Source organism: Anarhichas minor, unplaced genomic scaffold (assembly GCF_050575085.1).
Source record: "Anarhichas minor isolate MPS153535 unplaced genomic scaffold, ASM5057508v1 ptg000024l, whole genome shotgun sequence".
NCBI classification, from domain to species: domain Eukaryota; kingdom Metazoa; phylum Chordata; class Actinopteri; order Perciformes; family Anarhichadidae; genus Anarhichas; species Anarhichas minor.
The window spans coordinates 16,701,993-16,726,661 of NW_027466470.1; the positions used below are offsets into that span (position 1 = coordinate 16,701,993).

The 24,669-nt window shown below is 45.6% G+C and overlaps 1 protein-coding gene across 17 annotated transcripts in view; it reads right to left on the bottom strand.

Annotated features, from left to right (window-relative positions):
• znf521 (zinc finger protein 521) overlaps positions 1 to 24,669 on the bottom strand; it is an 89,997-nt gene that overhangs the window by 28,388 nt on the left and 36,940 nt on the right. For 4 of the 17 annotated variants that reach the window (XM_076097756.1, XM_076097755.1, XM_076097741.1 and 1 more), the window contains exons 4-6: positions 17,657 to 21,168; positions 17,450 to 17,534; positions 16,265 to 16,345 (exon numbers count right to left, since the gene is read on the bottom strand). In XM_076097756.1, coding sequence (XP_075953871.1) covers positions 16,265 to 16,345; positions 17,450 to 17,534; positions 17,657 to 20,812 — 3,322 coding nt within the window. In that variant the 5' untranslated portion in view covers positions 20,813 to 21,168. Of the gene's footprint in view, positions 1 to 1,012; positions 1,706 to 7,672; positions 7,736 to 11,190; positions 11,434 to 16,264; positions 16,346 to 17,449; positions 17,535 to 17,656; positions 21,169 to 24,669 lie in introns of those variants that run through there. The other 13 variants (XR_012956010.1, XM_076097746.1, XM_076097750.1 and 10 more) reach the window with 13 other exon arrangements.

Below are 24,669 nucleotides of genomic sequence, written 5' to 3' on the forward strand. Positions count from 1 at the left end.
GCCCTCGCTCATTAAGCTTCTAAGATGTCGTGGGTTTTGATTATTCTATCAGCTTCATTTTCTTATTATAGTGACAAACCCCTGCTATTTTGTTGCCAATCTCCTTCCAGCTGTCATATCTTTTGAAAGATCACAAAAAAACCTTCAAACACACTTGTGATACGTCTTCAAATTCGCCAGACATCGCTTGATTCCCCTATTGAATTTGCAGGATTAACTTGAGGAAGAAACGTCTCATATTTCTTAACTGGTTGCTACGTCTGACATCAGAGCGTATGAGATTCTAGCATACTGGTATTGTCCAGGGGAGGGAACCCTCACTCTAACCGTCAGCGCTCCTCCAAGTGGGACAGAGATGATTAAAACACACCATGGCTGTGACTGACAGACTCCCCACCGCTTCAAGAAGATGACATGTCTCCAAGTCACACAGAAAAGCAACTCCTCTAATTTTAACTCTGACTACAACACCGACCCCCTCTGTCAAAACCCGCAAAAAAGAAAAAACAGCCATGCTGAGATTCTTAACCACAATAAAAGTGATAACAACTAAACAGAGAAATAAGTTTAAAAAACAACAATAGGGAAGGTGGAGACGAAAGGGGTGAGAAGGCGCCATTTCCCTCAGGTGCAGACAAACAGCAGGAACCTGTGAGCTTGTGACAACACCTTCAAACATTTCTGTTACTTTCACAGAAATATCTGAGGCTGGTGCTCCAATGTGATGCTTCCGCAGCAGTCTTCTCCCAGCGCACATTCGACTTGGCAAGTTCTTGGTTGCCGAGAAGAAAAAAACACTCTCCTAACGGACTGCGTTTGACATTTGTCATGACAGGAATACAGTGAGAGGGGGAGAAAAAAGAGAAAAGAGAAAAGAGGAGCGAGAGGTGGGAGGAGAAGAGGGAAATGGAGGAGTGGCAGAGGGTGATCGATGTGCGAAATTGTATGTGTGAAAAAAAATAATTTGCCGTTCGTTGCAATTTTAATTTTTCCGCGATAAGGAGGACAGAGAAGGGGGGGGGGGGGGGGGTTCCTGTTATTGTCACGTTGTGTAGAGAGCTCAGGGTCGCGTACTAAATGATTCACAGAAAACGGAATCTTTTACATTGGCGTCAGCAATTCAGCCAGGCGCCCTTGTGGGGGAATTCTTTTTGTGTGTTTTTATTGAAGTCTGCACTGAGCGCGCCCAAAAGCTCTGACAGGGGGCCCCCGAGGGCGCTTGTCTTCACCTCCAAATCATAAGATGGAGAGACGAAGCTCCCTCTGTGCTCTCAATTATACCCCTCAACACCCCCCTCTCACGCACAGACTTGCAAACCTGCCCTCCCCGCCCCAAAAAAAATAAAACAGAGGCAGAGAAGAAAAGCCTTCAGTAATACAGTCCCGGTGGAGGGCTCCGCGATCACTGCGCTGGTGGAACGGCTGACAGGCTCGGCGCGGCGGGTCCATTCCCTGCGGTCTGTCAGAGTTGGTGCTACACCATGACGGTTAGTACTTCTCCGGGGATGTGTCTCCTTTGCCGGCCCCTGTGCCCCTCACATGACAGGCCCCTGCTTTGACCCATGGAAGCGTCGTGTCTTTGTCCCAATTACTGCTGCGGGCAGGTGTAACTCTGGGTCGCGTGCCCCTCATGTCTCTTCACCTTTCCCATTCTCCCTGATGAATGGGAGACCCATCTGAGGCTCCTGGCACATTCAGAGGAGGTCTGGTGGGGGGGACAAAGGGGCAGAAGGAGGTGTGGGTGTTGCAAGAGGGTTGGTGTAATTTGATCAGAGGGCACAGCTGCATAAACAGGGGTATCGAGGAATTTCTGTCTGCTTGATGGAATTGACTTTGCATGAATGGCCCCTCTTTTCCCCCCGAAATGGCCCATTTTCCACATGTCTCAATGAATATGACAACAGCTCCAGCAATATGAGCGTGATACTGGAATTGCAACACCAGCTACGGGTAGCATGAGTCTTTTTTTCCCGAAGCTGTGAAATTCTCCCTCTCTGGCCGTCTTTGCTAAAGACCTCATCCAAGTCCTGCTGCCTGCCCTGTCAAAAGCAGCCCCATCGTCTCTAAAACGCCCAAACAAAATAAACCAACAACCGCTGGCAGGGTCAGAGGGCAGCTGCTCTGGGTGCCTGGACTCTGGCGGGGCCCTCTGATTGGTGGAAAGGGCAGTGAGTAAAAAGGATTCTTTTCAAAGTGAAATCTCCAGCTGATGGCTTAGAGCTCCACATCCCACAGTTTGTTTCTCTTGCTGCTGTCAGGAGTTTTGCCCGAGCCATTTGGAAGGATTAGAAAAAGTGGGGGAAGGAAAAAATAAACTCAACTGGGCAGATCGTGTGTACTGTAGGATCTGAGCGATGGCTCCAGGACCCCTCGGAGAGTGATAAACCTTTGACCTTGACAGCCCCCTGTGGTGACCCCTGACCTCTGGCTTTGTGCCACAGACTCAGTGAGACAGGTGCAGGCAGGAGAGTGACCACACCCCCAGTGTCCAGGCAAAAATCTCCCTCATCTGACCAAGCTGTCCTGATGGTCTGGACTCTCAAACAAAAAACAAAAATCACAAAACCAACCAGACGCACAACAGCTGATGTTGCCGAGTAAATGCAAATATTAGATTGTGACAAAAAATCTGTACAGTTACTGAACCAATACTGCAAAATCTATATCAATAGATCAATTTATGACTCAGAATGAATCAGTTAAAAGAGAAAAGGGAGAGACAGGGAGAAAAATCAGGTATTGGTAGAGAAGCTGAGGAAGGTTTACAAAGGGATTCATTTTCTCTCTTTTGTAACGTAAGAAACACAAGTGTGAATATTATCAAAGTGGAGTAGTGTCACGCGGCCTCGTTTTCTACTCCGCAGCGGGCACTAGCTCCAAGGTCGCGCCAGTCCGCGCCAGCCTTTCTGCAGATCCATTTCATCTCCCTAGGCACTTCCCTCATGTTGTTGGCCCAGTGATTCAGTGCCTTGCATTAAGAGCAATTCACCTGCCTCCGGCATCCCAGTGGCACAGGTCCCCTGGGGAAACCAGGTGGAGCATAAAAAAAAAAAGTTCCACATATGGTAAAGTCAAGCTGCTCGGAGGCTGCAGAGTGTCTGCTGTGGGGATAGAGGCTCCTAAAAGGCCCAGCTGGTACTTGGAAAAGGGCTTCTGCATTACTACACCTCAGTGTCAGTATGGGCTCCCCGTTGGAAAGTGCTGGCCGGCGCACATGACCAGCCATTTTAGATTTCTCCCTCTACCCTGCCTCATCCCTCACTCCCTCCCGCCTTCCAACTGGTTCTGTATCCAATTGAACATTTGGTCCTCCACTGCTGGTTAATCAAATTCCTCCATCTGGCCCCCCTATCCCTGTGGAACAGAAAAGGTGCAGCCTGAGCCCGGGTCCAAGTGCATATTGGGAGGGAGGAGGGGGTTGGGGGGGTTGGGGGGGATGGGGTGGAGACAGGGACTGCCTACCTAACTTACACAGCGCAGTCAACTAGATCAGGTAGAGAGCACGAGGCCAGGCCTGATCATTTTGGGCAAACAGGAACAGCTTGGGACTAAGTATCAGAGCCCTGCTGTTCATATGGAGCTCATGGACAGCAGTGGGTTCATATGACAGTAGGAGGGTTTTATGAGCTAATACCTCCACATACACTGTAGAATACAGAGTAGTGTGGAGCCTAAGTACTACTGGCTACAACAGAAGGGAAGAACTGCCCTGGCACTCTGATGTTATTTAGTCTCCGTGGCAGTAGAGGGCAGTGCTCCTGGAAGAGACGGCCCAGGAACAAAGAAAAAAGGGAGAATAAAGACATTTGTGTTAAAACTGCAAGTTTGATTGTTGTCTTCCCGCACTGCTTCCTTGAGTTCAAAGTAGCAGTGTGTCAGTTACTAAGCAGTGTCTAAGCCAGTCCTCTGATCAAAAAGAGCTATCTTGAGATATCACACAAAGCCAGCAGTGATCTTTTAATCCCCCAGAGAGACGGTGTAGCCTTCACAAAATATCTCCTTAACTACATATTTATTAGAAGAGACTTTCAAACAGCAGTCCTGCCGCACAAAGTTAAACAGGTTTCTAAAGTGCAGTCGCTTTCACAAAAAGGCTCCACTTACAACTGTGACACATCCAGCTGATCACGTCTGCTCCCTGCTCTGATTCAGCAGGAGAACCTGAGGCGAGGTGAAGGCGGGGACATGAAACGAGTCACACGTACGGAAACACATGGCATCTCGAGTGCTAGCTCTACCCGTCCATAACGTCTATTGTACAATCTCTATTCATGTCCAACCATCCCTTCCCCTGCCAGGTGGCAAAACATGTGTCAATAATTAAACTGCTTTTACATAACAGGATACAGGAACACAATGCAATTTGCTCCCCATATTTCATTGGGACTTTATGAAAGCACATGAGAGAGTGTAATTAATCAAACCACTGGAATATGTGAACGGCAATTTCCACTTAATGGCACTTACAGGGATTGGGTCCCTTAAGCACCACGTTCTGTCTACCAAACGAGCGGGATTCATTTTCATCTTCATAGTTCAGACAATAAAACCTGGCGTGGATGTTAAACAACACCCATTTGACATTAGGAACTCTAAAAAAAAAACACCAGATTGGGTCCATGTGGCCTGGTCCGGTGCATTCGGTCGCACCGTGACTGCGATAGGCTTAACTCAAGGTTGAGGATGAATCGATACAGTCATATGTGTAAGATCGTTGTGCTTGGACTTCAGAAATTAATAGTCTTTTTTTAATGATCTTGCTTTGACCTCAAACCTGAGTGTATGTTCTGTATTCACTTAACCACAGGAGGCTAACCGCCTCCCAGCCAGGGACAGGAAGAGGATCATTCACTGCTTTTAGTGGCTTTCTGTGAGAAGATGGTCCTAGTCTAAATGGCACCCATGTCCCTAAAAGTGTTCCCCCCCCCCCCACACATCTCGTTCTCTCTCCCTCTGCCTCTCCAAAGACTCCTCTAAGTGCAGCATCTTGTTTCAGTAATTCAGCCAGGGCAGAGACAGTGGAGAGAGGAAAGTCATCGATTTCTCTCTCATTTGGTTCCTCCTAGACTTGCTGTAAGGCCTCTTGGGGAGTTCTGGACTATTGGACAGGACAATGTTATGGGAAAGAGTGTCATTGCGTTTAAGGTCATCGTTACACCAAGGCTTCGTTTTGAGTGTATTTTTATTGGTGTGCGGAACAAAGTAGACAAACAAACAATGGCGCTGCCATTTCCAGGACGGCAGACATCAAGATATGCCCTCCCTTTTCATAACGGCGGCGTCGCCGCTCTGAATGATAGACAGAGATATCATGCACTACAGCAACGTGATCCACTGCAGAGATACACTCTGAAAATTGCAGCCGCGTACCAAGCTTTTAGTAAGGTCCATAGGTAAGCCTTGTGTCTATAAAAAGGCACCATTGCTAAATAATTTAGAGGAAGTGCCTTTACTGTACTATTACTATTTCTGCTTCATATCATCTTTCCAAAAAAAAAAAAGAGGAAAAAAGGTGAGTGGAAAGAGAAACAGCCAAATGGCATGGACGAGAGGGGGTGGAATAATAGTGTGCCTTTGAGTTTCACTGCAACATTAGACATCCACCATTCTGCTAACTTTCATATAGCAAAAAGCATATTTCATCTTTTAAAATGAGAGTATATCATTTAAATAATCTGCATTAGAGATAGCATGGTGTATAGTGTATCAAAAGTAACAATTTCCACTGAAAACAGCAGAGAAATGACATCCCGTCTGTCCCAATAAGACTTTACTTATTATTGGTCACTGCCACCTCAGCTCTTCAGCCTCCCCACCTGGCCCTATCAATAGGTTCGTGGTGGGTTTAGCACCCTGTCTCCAGTTTGCATCGCCTCTGTATTTGGGCCCTTTCTCGTTTCTAATCGTTCATTCTGTGTTTCAACTCCACGCCAGCCTGCTAAATTCTTAATAACAGTTCTGTGACGCTCAGGTTGAGCCTCCATTCATTTACATCTGATTGAGATATTCCCGCACAAAACCAATTTAAAATGCAGTCCAACTACCTGCAGATCTCGGCATGTACTAATTTCAAAACAGAGATCAATCTCGTGTGTCATTACGAGTGCGGCAGCTGCAATACAAACAAGACAAATCTATCTATTGTTTATTACCTCCTCTGGCTTTTTACCCAGAGGGCAGAATAAGAGAGGGAGGGGCAGAGGTCAGCGTAATTACCATTCCCTCCCTCCTTGGAGTCAGACAGTGCTAAGACATGCATTGGCAAATTCCATGGCAGCATCGTATATCACATTACCATAAAGCCCCAAAGAGCTAACCTTTGTTCAATTCCATTTGATTCTAAGAGAGGAAAACAGTCTCACTGACAGCCCCATCCACCCTCAGTGTTTCATGAGTTCAGTTGTTTGTCTTTCAGTCTTGTGACTGCTCTTGCTAAAGATGTGCTATTCCAAAAATAAAGTGTCAGGGGACATGGGGGATCATTGAATCATCCTGGGTAGAATATCACATCATCTGGAGAGCTTCAAGGTTCAATCTCACACTCTGCCTGAGAGAGAAAGACAGTTTGTCTTGAAAATGACACACCATGTTTAGCTCCTAGCCACTTTATATACGTGGTCTACTACAAACATATGCATTATATGTTTGCTTACATTCTGATTAACAGTTACACTGATTTATATTTGTTTCTGTGACAATTAATTGTGAGCTCCTGGTGTTGTAGAATTCACCTGGAAGCACTCTCCATTTCGGCTTCTGTTGACAAACAACAAAGCGCTTGCATTTTCAGCATCAGTACACTCAAATATGCCTATTGACTAGAAATGAGAGCACCAGTGCTGACAGAATGTGAAATACTGTTACTGAGCAGAGGAGGCTTAGTGGCGATGTCTTCAGTCATGCTTACAACCAGTGTCTTTCGCTCTTAGTGGCAATCTTTAGGCGCCACGGAAGGACAAATGTTGCTACGGAGGATAAAAGAGGCAGGGCAAATAGTAAGCTGACACATAGAAAGAAGTGCATAGACGTGAGAAATGTAGACAACATAGACTAAAGGCATAACAACACAGGAATGGGCAAAGAGAGCAAAAGAAAGCCAAAGTGGAGCGATAGAAAAAGAAAAGAAAGAAAGAAAGAGAGATCTGTGAATTCCTCCTTCCTCCCGCGAGACCTCCCTTGATGCCAAGCATTCATCATCCAGCCTCTAATATCAGTTATTCTGTGGCTCCTCTGCTTACAGCAGAATTAATTTCTGCTTTAATTACTCTCATCGGCGGAATGCTGATGAAGGAGAGGGACGAGGCATTCTGGGACTCGGGCCTCATTCCACCGCTTTAATTTGAATGAATTCCACCCGGAGACGCTGGCAAACAACTGGCAGCCGAGCCCCGGGAGCCACTCTGGGACTGCGCAGAAGAGCTGCAGCCGTGGCCCCCACCAACCTAGCTACCTTGTGTGTGCGCGCTTATGAGCGCTTTGCTCGCTTGTGTGTATTACGCGGAGCACGTTGATTGCGAGCGGAGGCTGCGCGTTGAAGTGAAAAGGCAGGGAGAAAGAACACACAAGACAAGCAGGGGAGGGGAAACAGATCAGATTGATGGATTGAAGGATGAGTGTGTGTGTACAGTATGTGAGCCTGTTTACAGTGTTTGTGCGTGGGCATGCGTGTTACCTTAGTGCGCAGTGTGTGCATTCATATGAATGAGCTCGGCAATATGGGGCTGAGAAAGTAGAGCTGTAAACGATTTCACACAGAGAGAGACAGTGAGAACAGATCCATATGGACACGAAACATATGAAATATGAAGAACAGCATCACTGACTGCAGCCCACTGTGAAACACAAGTGTTGGTTGGAGAGCAAAAAATCATTAATAGTTAATTTGATTATTCTAGATATGGCACATCATCCTCCCCAACAAACCATCAGTTTGTGCATCATACAAGAACCAGCAGTATAAAAAGGAAAACTAGGAAATGACTGCATGAATAGATGCACACAGTCCATGTTTGCATAATGAAAACAACTGCAGAAACAGTATAATATCACAGCGAAACGCGGCAAAGGAGCAGAGAGAAGGGCCATAATTGACTTTTCTCCAAGCCAGCTTGGTAGTTACAGAATGTAGCATATTGGATAAGGATTGTGATTGATTATGTGGGTCTGCCATACCGATTCGTTTGATTAAATGTAACCATGGGTTTCTTTTCCAAGCCCTAATGAAGCAGCAATTTGAAACTGAGAGACCAGAGGAGGCTGAGCCAGGCTGCCTTCAGCCCCCACGCTGTCTATCTGTGTGTGTGAATAGAAGACTTCAAAACAGGAGTCATCACAGCGTCCTGCCACCGTACCTCTTTTAGAATATTTTGTCGATCTTTTTCGATTAAATCAATTATAAAAACAAACCAACTTATTTACAAGAACTCTTGATTCAATGCAAAAAGAAGTAGTGTTAAGCATTAGTGTTCTGCTGCCGGAATAGCCTGAAATAATAGCGAGATTGAAATTCAATGAATAATTGTGTGGCATGAATGTCTGCAGGGAAACACACACACACACACACATATCCCCTCACAGCAGAGTAACATAACTATAATTAATATGTGTGCTTGTATTGTATAAGAGGAAGTTGCTTACAATCTGGGGTGAGTTTTAAAACCCACATGAATCCAGTAGCGCTTTTTAGACTTCATCCCACACAACACAATCCATCTCCTCCAATTTGATGTTCCGAAGCCATCCCTCCTCCAGTTCAGCAGAGGGCGGGGAGGTAGGTGGGTGTGACCTCCACTGACCCTGAAACCTCTGGACAGGTGGGCGGTGGCCTACGTGCACTGTCCGTTTTGGCAGAAGCTCTCTCCCACTCCCCGGCAGGGAGCTCAGGCCATGATGAGCAGCTGGGTCGCAAACACTAAGCACATTAATATCTTCTTAATGATAATAATCATTATGGCATAAGCACCTTCCCCAAAGTGGGAAGGCTCACGGATTGTGCCAGAGTAGCATCGTCGTTAAGGTAAAAAAAAAAAAAAAAAAAAAAAACGGAGATGAAATGACTCTTTTAATGGGCAGCAACTTACAGCCACCAGTATAATGCAGACACTAATGTAATAATGTGATAATGAGATACACCGAAGTCGTTAGGGAGCCCAAAAACTCAATGAGAGCGGATGAATAAATAAAATCTGTACTTGAATCTGAGGTTGACACAATTAACACTGCAGAAATACATTATATGATACATACCGCATGCTAATATGGACTTGACTGTGTTACAGATATGTTTTAATGAGTACAAACTATCTCTAAGATTTCCGCACACTTCTAGGCCTCATTTCGGTGTCACGGGAGCGCCTCACCACCTTGTATCCCCGTGCCTTTGAATCCGTGAAGTGCTGCAGCATTTCCCATATACTCGCCTCATTTAATATAACTGTCAGTATTCACCTATCACAGGCCATTATCTGTCTCATCCGCGTTCATTATTGAAGCTAATGATCTGTTGTCCTCTCTGCTCCCCATTGAAGGAGGACTACATTAAAAGTCTCTTATTAACTTAATTAGTAATTATAAATGTTAAAGATTAATCAGAGAGTGAGTGGCTTAAGGTTTGCGTCTCTAGGCGGCGGTGGGACAAATGGAGAGACAAAGAGGCCACGTCGCTTCAGTGTTCACACTCCGCTGTCATGCTGGAAATGGAACGAGACGTATAAAAAGAGTGGAAGCGTGACCATTTCACCTCCGATGAACGTCACGTGTGCGGTTGCACACAGATACAACGCCATACTATTTCAAAATTCAAAAATGTCTCGTGTACAGTGAGAGCTCATGGGCTTGAGACGGTCTTTAAGCTACAATTCTTCCAGCCAAATATAGATTGTTGTTTCATTTCTATAATCTACAAGCACTACTGTAGTGGATTTAATGCTGTTACAGGAAGCAGCATTTAATATGGTAACCTATGATGCATGCAGTACTCACATTATCTCTTTCTAACAAGATGGAAATAGATCCCTTAATTAAATCCTGGGTGTACACTAATTCCTTACTAAATCTGCACCACTCTGACAATTCCACATCAGCAGCACCGTGCACTCCAGTAAACATATAAGCACTGATATCAACATTAAACCTTAATAACTAATAAAGCTTTCATCCAGGGACTTCCTGTGTGATTTCCATTAATGTGGCCCAGGACCATCTCCCTGTTTTCCGGCGCATGTTGACGCTCAAGCCAGGGGGTCGGTACTCTCGGTGCGGGAGGGAAAACAAGGAGGAACTTTAGTTGTGCTGAGTTGTGGGATGGAAGAGATGCAAATTGCTCTTCCGCCTGAACTGCAACCATATGTGGTAAGAGAAACTGTTTGAATGTAAAAAATTGTTAAGTTGGAGGATGTGCACTGGGCTCAAAGTGAATTTTACAGTAAACAACGATGGGTATCCATTTCGCAGCTCTGCCCTCTCTCTCTCTCTTGTAGAGGAGAAATGGCGGAGCTTTGACTGTTGAGCAGGGAGTCCTATCACACAAGACACACAGAGTGGGGTGATGGCGGGGGGCTGGCCGGTGGCCCGCAGCACCTGAAACCTATTAGAGAGCTTTGGAACATTCCACAGGGTTCTTCCACTTTGGCCAGAGGGCATCGTAAAGGTCCTCGCAGAGAGGGTCGGAGCGACTCAGATGCCGACAAACAGCCAGCAAGGTGAAATACTAAAACGTGCGTGACATCTGAGCATATATATATATATATATATATATATATATATATATATAGAGAGAGAGACAGAGAGAGAGATATAGATAGAGTATATATGATGGCAGTATTATTACTGTCACTTGGAAGAAAACATGCGGCTTCCACCAGATCCCTAACTTGCCTGTTGTCCCTGCTGAAATGAAAAAAAAGTGGTCTACGGACAATGATAACATTTTCTGCACTTAGACTCACATGGAATTTGTCTTCATAAAGAAACACTATGATTAAAACATTTACCATTGGCAAGCCAAGCAAAACTTTTATCAACTTTTTATCAAATGGTTTGCCATCTGGACTTAAAACAGTAGGGGCCCAATAGTGCGCTGACACTAAAAACAAACATGCATAAACACACACAACCTGCTGCCAAATATCTTGCAGATAGCCTTATCTTCTCCGCTATGTGTGTGTGTGTGTGTATGTGTTTTAGTGGTACCAAGGCCCATCTCTTTGGCTGGATCTGTGTCGATGCCTCAGTGTTATGCTCACTGGGTTTAGCTCTATGGGTGTCTGTGGCCTCTCCTCTGGCCGCCCGTGTCCATTTGCTCTGCGGGTATGGCAGGCCTGAGCTGACAGATGGCCGCCCCTCTCCATTCCGCTCCAGAGTAACACAGTAACTGGTTTTTCCTCCGCCGTTGACCTTGCCACAGCCAGCCAGCAATCCAGGCTGGCACTCGGCCTGTCGAACAGGAGGGTAATGAAGTCCAGCGCTGCTCACATGATTATTAAGGCTTTGACGCTGGGGGGCCTTTCAGAACCCTATCCCCCTCCCCTCTCCTCCCCTGTCTGCCATTCACACAGCCAAAGTTCGATGAGGATAGTAATTCGTTACAAGGTACTTTGTAAAACCACCATTGTGCACTATAAAGAGAGCTAAAACTTTTTTGGGGGGTGGGGGGGAGGTGGGGGGTACTCTTTTATAGTCTGTTTGCATTCTAAAACAAACCTCTCCACACCTATGAAGCATACTTAACAACAATTTAGTGAACAACATTGAGACTGTCCTATTCAGTAGCATATGAGAGCTCCTGGTGTCCCAGCGCGCATGTCATTCCACAAACACACCAAGTAAGAGCCACAACACAAAGTTAGATCAAATCTGTCACACTGCTATTGGTGCTGACAACCTCTAAAAGCAATGCAGCTCAGCAGCAGCGCTCCACTCGACTCTCGCTGTAATTCCCCCTTACCACAAGCATCTCTAGGCACGCTCGGAACCCTGGTCCCATCAGGGCTAGGCTGGGATTTGAGAGGTGTAGGTTGCAGTGCTGACCTTTTACTAAGGCAGGACTGTCTGTTTGCACTTCTCCCATAAGCCCCCCTCCAGTCAGACTGCTAAGCAACCCCATCAGACCAGGGGTGCGCGTGCACCTACGGCCTTGGTGACATCTCGGAGACCACTGGGAGGTAGAGTAATGCAGAGGTTAATTCTGATCATCCAGTATTTATGGGCTTCACTTCAGAACAAGGGTTGGCATTAACACTCTAAAGGAGACATCCCTCCTGTATATCAATAAAACATAGCCAGAAGCACAGGAAGAGCCTACCTTTATTCAGGTCCCCAACTAGGCTTGCATAGGAGTTGTTGTTTTTAAAGTACATTCATTAGATGTCTTAAAATTCAAAAATAGAATTGTAGGATTCATACAAATCTGTATTATTTTGTGGGATTCGTGTTTTACGACGACTCGCTCAATAAATGAGCTCAGTTCGACCAATCACGGGAAGGAATTTGCCCCGGATCGCCATGGTGACATCAACCTTCCAATTGCAATGCAGCGAGGGGGCAGCGAGCGTTCGCTCCGAGTTTGTACAAACAGGCCGTATGAACTGAGAGCATCAGATATTTTCTCACATGTTGGCCTAGTCTGTGAAGTGTGGGGGAAATGTCAGGAAAATCAATAGATAAGGACCACATCAGCCTGAGCTTGTCTGGCCTAGCAACAGAGCATCCCCCATGGTGATGTCAATTACCTCTGCTTTACAACAAAAAACACCAGGAAGAGCAAAACAGTCTCTGCAATGCTGTAAAACTTTTAATGCAGTCTCCTGGTCGCATTGAGGAATTTGTAAGAAACGTTTTTTTCACCCAGACAGGTAGGTAACACAGTGAATGTGAGAATCTTATTGATGTTTTTTTTTTTTTTTTTTGCAGCTCACTCCCGTTTTCTATTCTCCTCATGGACGCCACATTAGTCAGGGAGAGGTATAATGTAACGAGCAGTAAGGTGCGCATAATTGCATATTAGCAGCAACACACTTGGCTGCACGGGAGGTGACTGCGCTAACGAACAGAGAGGCGTTATTAATCACCAATTAATAAAAGCAGGCAGATATCACACTCACTATATGGCACGCATAGTTTCCTTTGTTTCCACTGGCTGGTCCAAGCCTGTTCTCTTATTTATTTCATAAGATTGATCCTGTTCCTGTGCCGTGTTGTCTATTGAGTTCTGACTCTGATCCAACCCCCTAGGAGTCAAATGAGGAGTGTTTGGCCATGTTTGTTAGCAGATTACATGTGTGTGTGTTTCTCTATGAATGAGGGAACACCAACAGACACTCCTAATCAAAGAGGATTACAGAAAAAAAAGAAATAAAAGAATGAAAATACCAAATTCTGTTTATGCACAAGGACGAAAAAAAAGAAACACTTAATGGAGTAGTAAATGTGTGGCCACCAGGGCAGAGACAGTGATGGAGACCATGTAATCAACACACACAGGTCAAGTTGCTCTCGGGGCCCAAGACAAGAGGATACGTGTCAAGGATAATTTGCGGCCTTTAGCAAAACAAACAAGCCTTCCAGCTTCGAATACTGTTACAGTGTGCCTCCTGTCGGTTGCCCCACTGACAGCCAACGCAGTGTGCTTTGCCAGGTTGGAGCGCAGTAAATATGAAAGTGTAAGAGCTAGATAGTGAGGCAGGGGAAAATGGAGAGATAGCGGCCTGAGAGAGGGGGGGGGGGGGGGGAGAATGAGAGAACAGAGAGGAGGAGGAGAAACTAGAGGAGAGCTAAAGGCCTCTCTCTCGTTCGCTCTCCTCTCCAGCTCCGTGACGGCCCACAGTGCCTGCTTCACACAGAGCGGCCAGCTGTACAGCAAATGTGCCTTTCCCCTCTCCGCCCCCGAACCTTTCCACCCCTCCAGTGCCCCCCTCTGCCTGGGCCGACCAGGCCACTGGCTCCTCTCTGCGAGAGAAGGCTCCTCCCTGACTTGGCTTGGAGCTCAGCGCTGTCACCGACCCAAAAAAAATCCATAGAGGTGACCCCAAAAACACTTTTCTGGGATGAGGTTTGGTTTGTTTGTTTACAGTTGTCCTTCGGAGCGCTGCCACCTTGGCAGTAGCTGCTTGGAGCAGACAGGAGTGAGATGACAATTGAATTGAAAGCAGATATAACAGGAAAGCAAAAACCCTTTTCACCTTTAAAACCCTTTAAGACAGAGCCTGTGCTTCTAAAACATGTCAGGGCTCTGAAAATCCACACAGGGACATTTGAAACAGTGCGATAAATGGGCCAAACGTACCCCCCCCCCCCCCATGAGGCTCCAAATGTCATAGTTTACAGTGGGGTCAAAGTGAAGCAATGGGGTAGCATGATGGCATGCTGATAAAAACCAAACAGGCTTTTGTGTCAATGAAAGACCTTCAAAGGTCCTCTTAAAAAAAAAAAGAAAAGAAAAGGGACGACTTTGTGAAAGCGCTGTGATTTTAAACATTTCTGTCCAATGCAATTACTACAGATCAAGATGGCAAATTGAACTGCAGGACAGATTTGTTTTTTAATCTCAAGGAAAAAAAAATAGAAATAAAAAGGTTTGATAGTGACTGCAGCAGCTGAAAGCTGTATAAATCTGTGTGTCTCTAGAGAAAAATCGGACACCCTCAATTCTGTAAGTGAGCCATGCCAAAAAAACTCTAAACTAAAGAGTGGCCAGCTGTCTTCTGGTCTGCTATTAAATTGCTCCTTGGATGGTGGCGATATCATTTTTTTCTCCATAGGAGTATCACACCAGGTCCCCAAACAGAGCGGCCAGCTGTACAGCAAATGTGTACTGATCCATCTGGGCCCTAGCAGGCTGCGGCCTCCATCTTAAAACACGTGGGGCCGTTCACAGGCTTGGCTGGGGCTGTTCTGCCACACACCCCTCTGCACCCATGGCCACCCCCTTCTCTTTCATTTACCTCTATTATCGTAGTAAATGTTGAGTAGCTGGGCACCAGAGCTGTGCTTTAAGTGTGAAGCAGGACCGCCGCCGTCTGAGTGTAATGTCCACGCATCAAAATGTGCTGGCAGTCGTACAGAAGAGGCAGCCACGAGCACCTCGGACCGATGAGAGGAGGTGGAGGGCGGAGGAGTGCACTTGGTTTAGGGAGACTATTGTATTACAAAGGCAGCTAATATGGACTTGTCTGGGTGAGACAGGCTCAGGTTTTGTTGTTCCATACACTTAGCACTATGGTTATGTCACGGCACATCACTATATATAGAGTTATCAGTGTGAACGGACACCATGGAGCGGGGCACGGATGAAAACAACACCCCTATGAATCCAGCGTCTGCTCCATTACCTACGCTAATAACGCTGACAGCTGAGCGGAGATGACCCCAGCCCCCTGTTTCCCCTCTCCTGTGCAGATGGCCATTAAAAGGAGAAAGTGTCCCCTTTTCAGTAGAGAAGGTATTTAGAGCTTTTCCTAATGACTCTTTTTTTTCCTGTGTTTTTGGCCCAAATTGGCTTTGAGGTGATTACAGGCTGGATTGAATTTAACCCCATTCTACTTGTTAAAAAGTGACCAATTCTTCAGAAGCTGTATAAAACCAAGAGATCACCGTTAGTGTTGTTACGACTAACCTTGATGCAAAAGTTTTTCCATACGCCTCTTCAGTCAAATGTATTTTCTTTATTCGATTCCATTTTAGTTTCTTTGTTTTGCAAAATGCAGCCACTCCTTGACAACTTCATCTTTCTACCAAATTTTCATCACAATGAGTTTTGTTTTCTCCGCATTTTAGAGATCCCAAAAACAAATTAATGTAACAGAAACCCTTTTGAGGAGTCTGATGAAACCTGTGATCATGTTGAATACAAAGCAACGGCATATCAGAGAAGTAAGACATCAGGCAATAACCCAATCACCTATCCTCCTGTTATCTTAAGCTTTCTCAATTCCACTATTATGGGGAAACTGTGTGCTTGTACGGCTGACAGACATAAAATAACCAGTAGGGGGGTTTGTTTTCTACCCTCACAGTGTGCTCCGTGCCTGCCTTTGCGAGAGAAAGGACTAATGCTGGCATGGTACTGTATTAGGCACCCCCAGTAGAATAGTGGGTGAGCAGATCGCAAAGATGAATACAAAATCCACAACTACACACTCTCAGCTCGTCTCTCTCCTTTGCAAATACACCGAAGCATCAAAATCACAAATCACATGCTTCTGATTGTTTATGCACAAACAGTGGGTCCCTGATAGAATTGCCTGCCGGTCCTGATAGAATTGCCCACCGTGTTTAAATTCACCTGCGCCTAGAAGCGTGTCCCAAACAGAGAGGCGGTTTGGTTCCAGATCAATGAGTCTCTCTCCCACTGAAGACAACAGATAATGCAGTGTAATGAAAGAGCCGCCAAACGAGCTGAATAAATGAATGAATAAAGGAACGTGAGACTGGAATTCAGACGCTTACTTACTGCAGGCAAGAAAACCTGTTTTCCAATTGTCTGTTCTCTACAAATTATTCTGCCTGCATACAAATGACAACCGAAAGTGAAGACGTTTTGAAAATGTGGAGGTTAGTCTTACACCAGCACTCTTTGTTTAAGAATCTTGTCAAAGAAAATCAGAAATTTGGAATAATTTTGTGAAACACAATGTGATCAAATTAAATATCCATTTTTTCAGTTGATTTGACGTCATTAAATGTATGAAAGTATTTTACCAAATGTTGTATTCAGATCTCAGTCATCTGAACAGACTACTTAAGTGAAAAGGCACGATAAACAAACAAACAAAAATAATGTACAGTAGCAATGTGGAGATTTTTCAAAAACTGTGGAATAATAGTTGGAATTTTAAACAGTTTGAATAAAATCTGTTTTGGTATTTTTAATATTTCAATAATCTGTTTATTTCCACTACTTCAAACGACCTCCATATAGAGTGGTTTGAAGTGGAGAGATTCTGCTCCACAAGCATGCACACGTACTATTTTATACCATTCACATGCATGGGGATATGAAGGTGATGGGTTTATAAATGCACAACACTGGGGATGCAGTTGATGGTCAAAATATTAAAATAATTCCACCTATTTGGTGATGTGATCCAGATACTTGTGAGCCTGAATGAGACAGGGTCAAATATTTTATTACATATATCACATCAGTCCTGAGATTGTGATTCACCTTTTTAAAAAAGTATGAAAAAGTATGAAATCTTTTCAAAATGATCAAATACTTGTGAAATTAGGGGAATTTTCCGTTAATGATTTGCATATTGTATCGATGATGGTCACACAAATTAATCATTCCCGCTAACATTTAAATCGCACACCTAAAAGCCAAATTGATTTATTGTATGCTACAACGTAGAGAAACATATCTACAAAGATATTACACAAGGACTGTTTTAGTGACTTTGTTCCAGAAGTGCAACAGAGACCATAATGAATGAAAAAAAGAGTCATCTCCTACCCAGCATGTGGTTGGCCACATGGACTTGGATGTCCCATTCACTGTAGAACACCATCTGACATTTGATGCACTGGTAGGTCTTCTTCTGAAAATAAGACCAAAAGGAAAGGGATTATAAACAACATAGCAATACAAAACACATTGTGAATGTCAGCATGTTTTAATGAACTTGTCAACCTAATTCAATCCAATACTAAATAACAATACCTCTTCAGTTTGCGAGGGACTGGCTCTGGGCATGGGGGACACCTGTGGGGTCTTGAGCTGCCCGCCGTTGCTGTCCCCAGCCTGTTCCCGATGCACTGTCTGGACATGGTTTTGCAACTCTGCCTCAGACTCAAACTTCACATTACAGCTGGTGCATCGTGTCTTGGCAGCGGATAATGAGGATGTAGAAGAGGATGAAGATGATGAAGAGACAGTTTTGCCTTTCCCGTCTCCAGGGCTGAGCCTCTCCGCCTGGATCCATGCGGCTGTAGTTGTTGCTGGGGTGGTGGCTCCACCATGCTGCTGCTGTTGCCTTCCTCCGTTCATCGTTGGACTGGAGCTCTTGGAGCCAGCTGCTGTTACGCAGTATGCACAGAGTCCGTACGGCAGTCCATTGATGTCCAGCTTCACCAGGTCTAGCTTGGACCGGAAATCCTTCAGGCAAGAGGCGCACTTGAAAGGTTTTTGGATATGGTGTTGCTGCTGGTGATGAGAGATGATATTGCTGCGGCCCACGGGTTGGTGGTTGCCGGACATAGTGCCTGTCTTTTGCATGTGGAAGGTACCATGGATCTTGAGCTCCAATGTAGAGGTCACTGTCTGCATGCACACCACACAGCGGAAACCTGTCAGGGAGTTCCTCAGGTCAGGGTGCATCTGGCAATGCTCCAGGAAGTCGTCCTCACTATGCAGTGGCATCTTACAAATGCGGCAGCTGCCAGTGTCCAGACTCTTACTATGGGTGACCTTGTGCTCAGTAAGGGTGAGCAAGGAAGGGAATCTCTCCCCACAGATGGGGCACATATAGTGTTTGACAGGCCCAAGGTGGGTCTGCATATGTTCCCTCAGCCCAGGCTCAGAGAAGAAGGTGCGGGAGCAGACATTGCACTTGTGGGTGCCCTTTATCATGTCAGCTTTCCTTTTCATCAAGGCGCTCTCACCAGGGCGTATATTGTGGTCCCTCAACTGGTGGTTAGTGAGGAGTGAATCCATGGTGTAAGATGCCCCACAGATGTCGCACCCAAACAAGGGATCTGCAGTGTCCACCTCTTCCTCACTTCCATCATGGTTGTTATGCGGCTCCACCACGGATCCTACTGCTACCACTGAACCATGGCTGTTGGTTAGGAGACCATGTAGCTCAGCATCTTCTTTAGGCTGGCCATCCACACCACTTCCAGTAGAACCATTAGCACCACAGTTCTGTGCCTTTCCCTCAAACACACAGTGTTTCTCCCTCAAATGCTTCTCCAAAAGGACAATGGCATGGAAGGCCTTACTGCAGAAGCGGCAGTTAAACTTCTTGCTGTGGGTAGTGATGTGGCACTGCAGCTCCACCTCTGTGCCGAAGGACTCCCCACAAAAAATACAGCGGTGGGCACGGCCCTGGTTTTCCAGATGGCTGTGTTTGACATGTAGCTGTAGGTCAGTCTCATGCCTGAAGTCCCAGTTGCAGGAGGTGCAGCGATACACCTTTTTCTCATTGCTGTGCTTTACGGCCAGGTGGAGCTGAGTAGACACCTTTGAGTCAAACACCTCCTGACACAAAGTGCAACGAAAGAACACAAAGGTGTGCATGTCGAGTAGGTGCTTCTGTAGGTCATCCACTGAAGTGAACTGCTTGTCACAGCTCTCACAGATGTAATACGTGGAGGTAATAGTGAAGTGAATCGTCACATGCTTCAACAGGGACTCCTGGTTGGGGAACTCTTTGTTGCACTGTGGGCAGGTGAGTTGAGGCTGCATGCCATCCAGATGAGTTTTTAGGTGCGTCTGGAAAAGGTCTAGACTGGTATACTTGGCTCCACACTGGTTACATATGAACTCACCGGTAGAACGTGAGGCTGAGCCTCCTGGTTTAAGCATGGTTTGTTCCACAGATATTGGTGAAGAGGGGCTGAGAGTGTGCAGGGATTTCTTTCCATTGTTGATGTAGTTCAGTGCCAGTGGAATGTTCTTGTGATTCTCCTTGATGTGCTTGTTGAGCTTCAGAACACTGTTGAATATTGGGGAATTGGTGCAGTATGAACAGGAGTACACCTCTACTATAGACTCCTTGGGAGTTACAGCCAGGGGGGAGTCAAAGCGCAGGCTTCCCCCATCACAGTGAGTCTGACGAACATGCTCCTCCAAGGTAGTCTCTGTCAAGAACCCCATGAAGCATTGGGGGCAGAAGAAGGCATTGCTCTCCTTTGCCACAGGACTGGGAAAGCCATGGGAGCAGCGAATGTGTTCCTGTAAGCCGTTGAGGTCATTCGTTACCTCAGGGCAGAAGTTACACTGAAGGAGGGCATCAGGCAAGCTGGCTAACAGTGCAGCATGGTCTTCTGCATTGTGGACCTGCTTAAGATGTTCATTTAGATTTAGTAAAGAGGGCAGAACCTCCAAACAAAACTGACAAGTATGAGCCTGCTCTGGCTTGTCCAGATGCATGGTTCGCAGGTGAATTTGAAGCACAGCCAAACTGGAAAACACATGCTTGTTGCAGTATATGCAACTGTAGGAGACTTTAGGCTGTTTGGAGGAACGTCCTCCCATATCCAATGTGTTTTGAGCCGCCCTCTTTCTCCTCCCCCTTGTCTTGGGCACAGGTGGCGCCGTCTCCACCATTGTGGAGCTGTCGACAGAGAGGTTGGAGTCAGGAGTGGTGCTAGAGACAGAGGTGTAGCCCACGGTCAGCAAAGAAGGGCTGTTGCTATGGTTACTAGATTCGGGGAGCTGGTGGATGTCCATGTGAGCATAGAGGTCCTCGACAGACAGAAAGTGCTCAGAGCAGATAGCACAGGAGTGGCCCTTCCTGTCTCGGCTGTGGGCCTGGTCAATGTGGGTCAGCAGGGTTCCCTCATCACTGAAGGGCTCATGGCAGTAAATGCACTGCAGGGTGGCACCCAGGCCTCCATCCTCTGATGGAGAGCACTCAGGGTGGCACTCCGCGATGTGCCTCTGGAGCTCCTCGGGGACATCGAAGCCCTCCTCACAACGGCTGCATTTGCGAGTTTCTTTCAGCTTCCATTCATCACCTCTAGAAAGGCTTGAACTGCTGCCATCTTTGCCCCTTTCATGTACTTGCATGTGGCCGTGGAGAGAGCTGGAGGAAAGGAAGCCTCGGCGGCACACAGGGCACTTGTGGGGTTTGTTAGAGGCGTGAGTTTTCATGTGGATTTTGAGGTGATCACTGCGGGAAAAGGCAGAGTCACACTCTCCACAGTGGTACTTCTTATCACCGGTGTGTAGCTTCACGTGTCGATCTCGACTGCGCTTGTGCTTAAACAAGCGACTGCAAAAGGTACAGTTGAAAGGGAGTTTATCCCCGTGGCTCTGTTCGTGGCGCTTGAGGAAGCTTAAGCGGCTGAAGGACTTGTCACAGAACTGGCATGGGTATGGCAGGCCAGGGCCCCCTTCGTCCTCGCCAAAATCGTAGTCCTCGCAGTGTCCTGGAGAAGTCTGATCCTTACTGGAAGGAGATGATGCTGGCCAAGAACACGATGGGTCATCTTCAAGATCACCACCGTCTGGATAGAAAGACAGAAAGAGAGAAGAAGAGAGAAAAGAAGGTATAGGGGGTATTTCAGAGGGAAAAAGATGGAGAGAGAAGGAGAGAGTGAGTAAGAGAGGTGTTTTGTAAGACTGTATTAGCAAGTCATTTGTCTCACTCTTTTGAATAGAAAAGGTCTGCTGCCGTGCTGTTATTTGCCATAGTAATAATATGGTTGTGGTGTATGAATTTAGAATTCTTTGCAATTTAGACAATCTTTTCTTCAGCGGAAACAATACCTCTCCCTAGGTGTTATCTAAAAAGTTACACTTAAATATGCAATTTAAAGTATAATTAGAGAAGAGAATAAGTGGAAATACTTTTACCACAATTAACCTTGTATGTGGCCATGTAATGGCTTAGCCCACTGTGACTCAAAACCCCAATCTCTCTGACATTTAAAGCCAACACAGGACAATGGGTGTACTTTAGGATGTAAACCCGGCATGAGGTAAATTAGAACATTTCTATTATTCTCTGAACAATTACTCGAATATTTTTAAAACACAAAAGCCCTTGAAATGACCTTAAGACAAGAGGGGGGGAAAAGCAGGGAAAAGCAGTTCTCAAGAGTGAAAGAAAAGATTAAATGTGCAATTTAGACCACAGTTATGCATAGCCTTTAGGAAGCCTCCGCTGCAAAACAGATGATTTTCATGAAACATGGATCTTTCAGAACATCAGTCAATAGATATCAGATTAAAGAATATGCATTATTATCATATTTGTCTGTGGGGTCTGCGCTAAGCCGTGAGGCAACTGATACAGGATGGATGAATGTGCCATGTGCTGATGCAGAGGGGGACAAGGAGCGGACAGGGAAACGGATATAGGGGAAGACAACCGAGTGGCCAACTATCTCACTCAAGGACAAGCAGGTGCAGAGAATGATGAGGGAACACCAGACAACTGACAATGCAGCCCCCATTTGTTTTACAAACACTTTAATGTGTCCCTTTACAAATCGCTTCTATGCCAACATTCCATTCCCCTGGTTCACTGTACAGCGATATGAATGGAAAACACGGGACACCACTTTCCACAAGTTCAAAAGGTTACAGACCACTTGTTCCCGCTGCCGAATTCTAAGTGCTGTGAACTTCCTTACCTAAATAAAACAAAGTAATCCCAAACCCTTCAGAAAAAAAAAAACTGTGTCAAAAGGCCAAAACTTGGAATGGGAAAAACAAGAGGAAACTGCAAAGATTTATGAGTGGGGCGAAGGAAAAGCACAAGCTCTTTCCAGGATCCAACCTCTGTTCTCTCCTTCAGCTGACACATCTTAGTCTCTCTCTCTCTCCCCTTACTGTTGTTTTTGTTGGGCGATCTGCCCTTTGTCAGGATATCATGCCCTCTTTGAGCACTTACCCCCATCAGGGCCTATCTTCAGGAAACAGATGGGGTCGGAGGCCATTCCCTTGCCCCTCCAAACTGCTGAAAGCAGCACACTGAGAGCCCACCTCCACATCGTGGCCCTCCCGGAAACCTCCCACCCCTGGCAAGGCGCCCACTCTGCACACACATCTCACTCAAGGAGCGAACCTTGCCTGATTTACTTGCTTTATCTCTCAAACATGTCTCAATGTTTTCTCTCTCTCTCTCTCTCTGGTGTGAGGGAGGATGGGTGACTCAGTGCTATGCCCTCCTCCACAGAGGGGGCGGATCTGCCCTCACTCATACTGCCTCCCAGGGTATAGGAGGAGAAGACAGTGCAAGAAGAATGACCCCAGCCGATGCCTTACAGTCAAACATATTGGCTTGGAGACAATAGTATAAAACAAACAAATAAATGGGGCCGTATACAAGGCTAAATTAAATTCTACTGTCTTAAATGAGGATGTCTTTGCCTTAAGACATTACTAAGCTGTCAGGACAACTTCCTTTGCATTTTTTTTTTTGTTTGTTTACTGGATGTAGATTATTTATTTAGTGCCTTAGCTTCAATAACACATACATACATAAAGCCGTATCTGTAGGGGACATGTGGGAGTCGAAAAACATTGCTTGAGTTCAGCTATCAGCTAACATGCTTAGATGGGCAAATGGCTATGTTGATATTAGGTTTTTGAACTATTACAGAGGCTGCTGTATACTAAAATAACACCATCAAATTAATATTACAGAGTAATGATGTAATCAATTGGTCTCTAAGTTACACCTATTAACACTATTCAAGGTGTCATCATACTAGGGGATGCACTGATCGAGATTTGTCAGTTCCAATACCGATACCATAGCCTTTGGGTAGCGATCGGATACCAGTGTTTCATTAATGAGCTGAATGCCTTAATGTGTGGATGTGACTGGGATCGTTCTTTTATGTGTAAGGCACAACATCAGGCATGACGTAAACATTGCTTTCCTAACTTTGTAAAACTGAATGTAACAAGTAAATACATAGATATAAACTTAAAGAAGTTATTTAATATTTATATCATATTTTGTCCACCAGCAACTTGATATAAAATATTCAAAATAAACAGAAATTATGATTATGAGTGTTAATCTTTTTGTCCTACTGTTACGGCCATCAAAATGCTCTAAAATCTACTTTAGAGCATTCAAAGCTGAAACTGTACATTTTGAGTACAAATGACCTTCATAGTGAGACTTACTATAGTTTTACACTTTCTCACACACACACACTCAGTGACATACACACAGAAAGCAAGGGTGCACACACTGCACACTCACTCACAGTAGCATACTATGTGCAGACATACATGTACACATAGAATACACAGATACAAGCGCAATGGCCGAAACAAGTGTGTGAACAACTGTAGATGAAAGAGCAATCTTCCTCAGGAGACCCCAAGAGGAAACAGAGAGAGAGAGACTTGTTTTTTTCCCCCTTCTTCACCCAGACAAGAAATGCCCAGGCCTCAGCAGCAGCCTGAGTAAATAAAAGAGCGGGCCTTACTTCCCTGTCTCTCGGGCCGGGGGCCTGTGCACGCCAGCACTCTCTGTGCTGCTGCCAAAGGGGATGCTGGGGCCTGAAAAACTACACCCTGCAGCTGAAGGGCTGTCTTTGTTGGTCTGCCAAGGCCTTCCTGAGCATCCTCCAGCCAACAGCCTGTCACGTCCTGGGAGGAAGACCTCCATCTTAAGGCCTGTCCCTCTCTGGGAGTTCTGTCCCTACCCCCCTCCCTCTTGCTCTTTTTAAATGCCTCCTATATGGAACAAAACAACCTCATTTGGAGAGCTCCTATAGGGGATGGCAAAAAAATGTGCCATAGCCATATTTACGAGTAAGATATAAATCCAGCCTCAAGCTGCAGTAGACGAAAACTTTTTAAGAATAAAATAAAAAAGTGTTGCCTGACAAGTTCAATGTATCAAGGAATGATACAGTAAATAAACAGCTCTATACAAATGAGTGTTTCTTTTTTTTTGCAAATGTAACCACTAAAAATCCCCCCTTCACACGCAGGTCTCAGTTTCCTCTCAGCCAGTCTGAACTACTCTTTGTGCACCA